Source organism: Sinocyclocheilus anshuiensis, unplaced genomic scaffold, assembly GCF_001515605.1.
Source record: "Sinocyclocheilus anshuiensis isolate Anshui unplaced genomic scaffold, SAMN03320099.WGS_v1.1 scaffold167, whole genome shotgun sequence".
In the NCBI taxonomy this organism is placed as follows: Eukaryota; Metazoa; Chordata; class Actinopteri; order Cypriniformes; family Cyprinidae; genus Sinocyclocheilus; species Sinocyclocheilus anshuiensis.
Genome location: NW_015552552.1, coordinates 782981 through 791293, shown reverse-complemented (window position 1 = coordinate 791293; position 8313 = coordinate 782981). Strand labels below are relative to the sequence as shown.

Below are 8313 nucleotides of genomic sequence, written 5' to 3'. Positions count from 1 at the left end.
CCCCCCCCCCCCCTCTCCATGTGTTAGGTGTGCGTGCACTGGGACGGCGAGCAGAGCGCAGAGAGGAAGTGGAGGAGACTCCGAGAGGAATGTGAGGTGGTTTTGTTGGAGCAGGAACTCGTCTGGGCCACCAAAAGAACCGGCACAAACGGCAGCGGCCAGGAGAAGAGGAGACTGCAACCCGCCCTGGTGAGTCCACAAAAGCCCTCAAAATGCTGCTGGCTCAGGCTGTTCACGGACCATCTGATGCATGTTACACACAAAAATGGCAAGAACTTGAAAGTGATTGGCTGGCTTCATGTAGTCAGATTTGGGGTGCATTGGTTTTTATCAGTCTGGTTGGAGCAAAAGTTTATTTAAAGAGTTCATGACGTGAGAAATCAAATTTGCCTTGATATTTTGGCATATCAGAGGTCTTTGTACCTAGGGGTGGGAGAAAAAAATAGATCCATCGATGCATCGCGATTCTCTCTCCAACGATTCTGGATCGATTCTGAGAATTTCAGAATCGATTCTGAGCTTAGTTTTTAACCAGATGCGCGATGACGCTGAGTTTGCTTTAGAAACACCCGTATTCTGCTTGCTTCCAATTCCTCACATACATACACCACTCAAACCTTCCATAAAATAATGTTTCATAAAGTTCGGAAAGGTTGAAGCTAATTACAAGGACATTCGCAGGCTTCGTTGCACTGGATGCGCTGTGAGAGACGCGTGCTTTGTTTGATGTTACACTTGTAGTGTGCGGTCTCGCCTGTCGGTACTTTCCTTAAGCCCCGTTCACACTGCCAGCGACTTTTTCTCTGCATGTCGCTAGACTCTGTGCTGTGAAGACGCTTGTGGGCGTTCCTACTGCTGTCGGTCTATGATGTCATAGTAAAAAACAACAGTAAAGATGAAGAAAAATCACTCACAGTTCTTGAATGGAAAACATTCAGATAATCTTAAATACTGAAAGCACTCTTTGTTTGTTGTTTGTAATATGTTTCTATGCTCCTCTTTATTATTTGCTACTTGCTTGTATGTTTTGAAGGTATATTAACTAACATACAACTGTTTAAAATTAGTTTTTTTTCAATTTGTAATTATTTTAAAAAGTACTTAATTACTTATGTAAGGATATGTAAATGTAAGGATTTTAAGACTCTCAATTTGGTAAACTAATTAATTAATAAGGGGGAAAAAAGTAGATCAAGAATCGTTCTGGAATCGGATCGTGACTCCCGGAATCAGATCGGATCGTGAGGTGACTAAAGATTCCCACCCCTATTTGTACCATTAAAACATCTTGTAAGTTTCATAGCTTAACACGTCCTCCTCTTTATAAACAAAGCATTTATTTAATCAAGCTCCAAAAAAGGCTAGTTTGGATCTAAGTTGACAAATTACATCATGGGTCACAAACATTTGCATAAACACTGCCTCCAGAGCAAGACATCTACGAATAGTTATCTTCTCACCATAGGCCCCGCCCAATGGTGTTCAGCTGCTAACACTTGATTAATGCGAGTGTCATGTTGCATCAAAAGCAAATAGAAATTCCAATCACTGCCGCTATCTTGTCTACCGTGGATACAGTATATAGATGCGTGTTTGCTTTCGGACACAGTCAACGCGCTTGAGTCTGTCGTCAATAGGACAGCGTAAGAATCAAGTGGATAGTTTATTTTTAATGGCATCGCGTATCGTGTCAGAGGATTGTTCGGAGCTTTTTGTTTTGTAATCGAGGCACAGTGTCACGGAGAGATCACAAAGAAGCATTTGTTGAAAGATGAAGCAGTACTAGATCTGACTGCAGCTGCATATTCTTTGAAATACTGATTTAGCAGCCCTTAAACTTCATGCTCAAAAGTGAGCTGTGGTTTGTAGCGATTGTAATGTCAGTCTGACTTCCGCTTTAAGCTGCAATGTGAACCACACTTTATGCTGATAGCCAGATACATGAGACTGCCTGTGTCTGAACACTCAACACATGTATTTATGAAGTCACTCAGTGCAGAATGAATGAAACTGATGGGCTTTTGTTTTCATATCTGGACTTTCCACCAAAGGAGACTGACTGGCTGATGTGTCCTGTTTTATATGTCCTAACTGCTGTTAGACTGAGTCATTAGTTGCCTCTGTGTCATAAAGTAAAAAAAACAAACATTTTCCACATTTTCCAGACGGCAGATCAAACACTTTAATGCAGTCATTTGTGCCACTACAGGCTCATACTCTACGATCCTGCATTATGTAATCTCATCTATGACGTCTATGACAGCAGGTCACTGTGGCTGACCACGTGTTATTATGGGCTACCGTGCGTAACCTGGAGTAACCATGGGTTACAGCCATTTACATGGGTAAATGGGGTAACTGTGGCAACAGAGCTCTGTTTGACCAACGGGCTGCAGAGATAAGAGTGAACAAGAGTGTGTGTGGACTTCCTCCATTCAGAGCACTGTGTGTGTATAGCTGTGTTTGATAAAACAGTGTGTGTGTGTGTGTGTGCTGGGCAGAGTGTTATTGTGTGTCAGGGTGGTCAGTATAAAAGGTATTTCTGTAGCAACATCTGAGAACGAGAGAGAAAGAGCAATTTTACACAGCTTCTACTGATTCCTCTGTTCTCATTTATCTGACTCTGCCAACACACAGACACACATTCACCTCTTTCTTTCCCTTTTCATGCACACTGTCTTTTCACTTTTTTACTCCTCTTGCTTTTTCTTCCTCTTTTAGTTCTTTCTCAATGACGCACACATCTTGGTCTCCCCCACACACACTTATAAGATAGGTTTTCTTGTGATTATCAATGTGGAAAACCGTTGCGATACATTTAATTTCAGGATTCTGTGATAGAGTTCCAAAGAACCCCATTTGAAATGAAATCTTGTAATGTTATAAATATCTTTACTGTTACTTTTGATGAATTTAATACATCCTTGCTGAATTAAAGCCTGTTCACAGCAAGGAAGATAACTGTAATGATAACTACAGTTTTAATAATTATTCTAATTCTGTGAGAATTGGGAAGTCCACACCACAACTATAACAATAAAGACACAGAGGAACAAGATCGTTAGAATCACTTTCAGAACAATTTTTTTCCAGCTGATGAATGAAACACTGACAGCCAATCCGAATCTTCTGACTTTAAAGTTCTTGAGTATTTAAAGCAGCAGATGACATAATCGCAGTTCGTGTTAATTATGTTAGAGAAGATTAATGTGGATGCTAACATAATTATCATTATAGTTATCATTCTTGGTGTGTACGGGCCTTAGAAGTTTTAATTTAGTAATTATTAAAGTATTATTTATTTAAAACTAATTTTACTGACCCCAAACTTTTGAATAGCAGCTTGATTCCGTTTGGCTAATGAACATTCTAAGGTGTGCAATTATTATTCAGGAAACACATGGCTAAAGTAGTTCCAGGCAGTTCTTGATCACATTATACTTCCATATCACTTCGCCAAATGATTTAAGTTATTTCAAAGGTCCTTACAGCCTACAACAGCAAAGGAACACAAGCCAATACATATGACAAATAATAGGATAAAATATTTCCCTGTTTTTCCCATAAAGTTATATTTTTTTATTGACAGAAAGCACACTCACTTTAGTACAGGCAGTACAATACAGATATGCACTCGCGCACACATGGAAACATACAAGCGCACAGAAACTTGTTGTAAGTGCTGTCCCATGACTTTATCAACAAAATAGTTATGACATTTCTCAATAGCAAGGTGGTAACGTCGCTGTTCTTGAAGCAGTTAAACTCACAGACAGGCAGTCTCTCTCTCTCTCTCTCTCTCTCTCTCTCTCTCTCTCTCTCTCTCTCTCTCTCTCTCTCTCTCTCTCTCTCTCTCTCTCTCTCTCTCTCTCTCTCTCTCTCTCTCTCTCTCTCTCTCTCTCTCGTCAATAATTTATATATCCTAACTGAGCTGTAATATACTAAATGATCATGTCACATAGTTTTTGAACAAAGTAAATTAAATAATTTACAAATAAAAGAAACTACATCTAATTTGATTATTTTCTGTTGTATTTGGAAATTATGATAAATGCAAACCAAAAGATAAGATTATTTATAAAGAATTCATAATTAATTCAAATGAATAAGTGTGGCATCAGTGCAAAAACAGCTTTAGATTTGATTAAATATGATGTGGTGAATCATGTTTGAAGCTGTTATAAAATAAGCGAAATGCACACCCCTATACACTAGTGTTCAGATTGATATCAGTGTTTTTAAAAATTGTCTTGTGGATATGGCATAGCATAATCTTTGTCATTAGATATATACCTTCATATGAAACCCTAATATCTAATACCTAATACTAGGGCTGTCGCGGTGAGGGAATTTCCCTTTTGCGGTAATTTTGAGTGGCTCAATAGCGCGGTATTATCGCCATACATATACACACACACACACACATATGTGTTACGATATAACGAACGAGGTCATATTCAGAAAACAATGAAACCGAAACCAAATAGCGTTGAAACAGGAAGTGAAGTAAACAGAAGAGAATGACAAAATAACAGTCCACTCCACATAACAGAACATAAACCTGACAATAATCTGATGTTCTAATCTTACTGGACGAGACTTTCTATTGATATGTCCACCTGCGCGCGTGCGTTCTAGACGGGCTGTCAGTCAGTGCAGTTAGATAGTTGTGCCACAAGGTGGTGGAAAGGGACTGTCATTCAACTGCACGTTCAAAAACGCTGATTCATTCATTCAAAGAGAGACGTAATGAAACACGCTGTTGAAATCATTTTAACTTTGAGCGCCACTTTAGAAGGCTCAGCTGACCAGCTATGCGTTGATGCTAAGACAGAGATTTGGCTTTCTTTGGACATGACAACCTATTTTCACAAATATATATGACTCGGCCTGAAGGACAGATGCAAGTAATCGCACGAGCTCAGTCGATCTCTCTCTCATTCACTGTCTGTTTAGGCTTGTTAAGTGAAAATCTACGGAGCCTCTGTACAAATCAGCATGGTACACATTATGTTATCGTTACTAACTTGTTTAATATTCAGTCCACATGCATGAAGTGTAAAACGAGAAGGGCATAACCTTACGAAAAAGGAAAACATGCAAAAATCGCGGTAGCTGCAGTTCTTGCATTCCGTGGTTTGCTCGTCAATAGCACAGTATTGCGATATTGCGGTTATCGCGACAGCCCTACCTAATACTCTATATTTTCAACAATAATCTCATTTGTTCTCCGTTCTTTTAGTAGAAACTTAAAATATAACTGAGAAAGAACCTCTGAGCAATACATTTTCATGTGGGTTGAAACAGCCACAGACACACTTTGGTTTCCTTTTTTACTCTCTCTCTTTCTCTCTTTCTCTCTTTCTCTCTCTCTCTCACTCACTCTCTCTCTCTCACACACACACGCACACACACAGATCTGCTTGTGGCTTTCTCTGCTGTAGAATATCACTGAGTCAGCAGCCGTTCTCTATCACAGTGACCTACACACACGTGCACACATACACACATACACACACCATCTCTTTCTCCCTTTATCTCTCTCTTTCTGGTATAATCTCCCTGGTCCTCTTTTCTCTATCACTATCCGACCTTAAAATTAACACAGCATGTATGTCAGTGTACTTGTCAGAGAGAGAAAGAGAGATTAGAAGAGATGGGGAGAGACAGACGCTCACTCATGGGATGAAAGCCAGTCAATGTGTGTGTTACTGACAGACAGATCATTAACACAGCACTTGTGTGTGTGCACGCGTGTGTGTGTGGGTGAGAATGTGAATGCGTCAGGAGGAAGAACAGATTATGTGTTTGTACTTTCATGTATTTGTGTGCATGTGCGGAAATTTGTACATATTTGTAAGTGCTCAGAGACGTTTTGACCTTTACAGGCTTTTTTATTGACACTATGAAAACCGAAAGACCTGCATTTTTACAAATGTGAAATGAGGGGATTCTGGGAAATGAGAGGTGAAAGAGAGTGTAAAGTTAATTTTGTACTCAAAAATATTGTAATATTAACATTTATTTGAGAGGCTTTAAAGAAGCCTCATTTTACCCGTTTGTGGCATTTGTTCGTCAAGTTCAATTTAAAATGTTAGTTAAGATTTCTTCTGCCACAAAGTTGTAATTTAGTTTTACTTGACCTTTAGTTTACTTTACTTTTTGTTTTACTGTTAAACAGCTGATGCTAGTGTACCTTTAAAACTTTTATATGAAAATGACTCCTGTTATGATAAAGGCGCTAAACTTTACTAAACAAACGTGGCATTGTTCTTCAGGCTGCACTTTTTTTTTTACTATTAGGGTATCATAAACTACCTCACAATGCAATATTGCAATGCATTATGATGGTTTCAGTTGCACTTTATTTAGAGGACCTGCTAGCTTCATTAATTGAAATACATAGGAAATACTGTGCATCAACTAAATAAATAAATAAATAAATAAATAAATAAAAATATATTGATATTAAAATTAAGTATCAGTGCAATATTTAGAATCTCAATTCAAAAAAATATGAAGCAGCACAGCTGTTTTCAACATTGATGATAAGAAGAAATTATGATGATTAGAAGAAAATTAAGGTTTAACATCACAGGAATAAATGATAAATATATTAAAATAGACATTTTTAAATTGTAATAATATTTTGTAGCATTTACAGTTTTTACTGTATGTTTGATCAGATACATTGCAGCCTTATTGACTATAAGATACTTATTTTCTAATCCTGTTTTCTTTAATATTATTATTATATATCACTAACACAGCATTCTCCAGAGAGCATGCAATCTGCCGTGTGTCTGCATACATAGCTGTGATTTCACAGACTGGACATTCAGCATCTGATTGACTAATTGATGATTTGCTATATGATGTACGTGAATGTGTGCTCATTTCACATGAGAGCGTGACATCAGTTGTGCTTTATTTCCGAAGGGACATTGCACAGCAGTGCCATCATTTCAACAGAGAGAGAGGCAGACACGCTTTCTTTTCATTTGTCTTTTCATGTTTTTCCTTCTCTACCTTCCCAGAGACCAGCAGAGCACAGAACAGAGAGAGCCGTCTCTCGCTACACTTCATCAGTCTGAATGTAGTTCAAACAGAGAGTTAGTGGTGTGTGTGTGTGTGTGTGTGTGTTTGTACGCAGCTGTAGAGTTGCTTCGAGTTACCTTGGACTCTGCTCTCAAAGTCATATTTATGTACCAGCTGCAGAGCTTACATTACTCCATGACCCCACAGAATAACAGGTCAACCGCACGCCTGTGTGCACGGCTCTGTGTGTCCTAGGAAATTTTTTCTCACATCGGTCTTGGTTTCCCTCTATATGAATGTTTCTGACTTTATTACACGCACACAATTCATAACACACAGTTGTTCACAAAAACATCTGTATTTAGAGCCCTTTCAAATCCTGTTCATCTTTTCCCAAATTCTGTGGTTATTTGGATTTTTCTGGGTTTAGATTTATTGGTGTAAAAAGCATGTCTAATCAATTGAATTCATAAAACTTTAACAATTTCATAATTTATTACAATTTTAACAATAATAGGGCCCTATGAAGTGTTTTTTCCCCTCAAATTCTATTTTATTTTTTCACAAATTCTTTAATTTTTATATAGTTTGTGTTTTAAGATTTAATACAAATTCATCATCATCATCATCATCAGAAACCATGGTTATAAAATTAATTCATAAAACTTGTTCAAGTTAAAAATGCATTTATTTGTTGTTTGTTTGTCAAATAAACTGCTGCACAACAGAGATTTACCCCAGTAAACAAGAAAATTCAGACATCATATTTCTTTTTGCAGTTTAATAATAACAGACACTAGTCCATAGGGCCTTTCGCACCGCTTTAGTTCCAGAACTAAATGTACAGTACTAAAGTACTGGGACGATTTTGCACGAACTATTTCCCAGTACCATTTAAAGGGTTGCATTCGCACCGACAGTGTGTACTAGGAAGTGACGTAAGCCGGTCGACAGCGACGTCATTTGTGCACGGCGTTCAACAACGGAAACAAAGAACAACATTAACAACAGGAGGATGGAGGACGCTGTGATCGGAGCTGTTTCACAATAATGGACATGGAAAGTCGACGTATACTTAAAGCGATTGAAAGAACGGAAAGGAGGACTAAGAATCTCCAACGACAACTGGCAGTGCTACATTTGCTACAAGTGCCTGCACTTCAGCGTCCGTCCATCCATCTATCGCTGTTCTCCGTACTTGCAAAATAAGTTGACACAATGTTTACAGTATGTTTACACGGCGTTTTAAATCATGGCGGGTGAGGGCGTTTTCAT

The 8313-nt window shown here is 38.3% G+C and overlaps 1 protein-coding gene across 2 annotated transcripts in view; it reads left to right on the top strand.

Moving 5' to 3' along the window:
* jmjd1ca (jumonji domain containing 1Ca) overlaps positions 1-8313 on the top strand; it is a 76384-nt gene that overhangs the window by 12813 nt on the left and 55258 nt on the right. For both annotated transcript variants that reach the window (XM_016455019.1, XM_016455018.1), the window contains exon 2: positions 28-189. In XM_016455019.1, coding sequence (XP_016310505.1) covers positions 28-189 — 162 coding nt within the window. The remainder of the gene's footprint in view (positions 1-27; positions 190-8313) is intronic.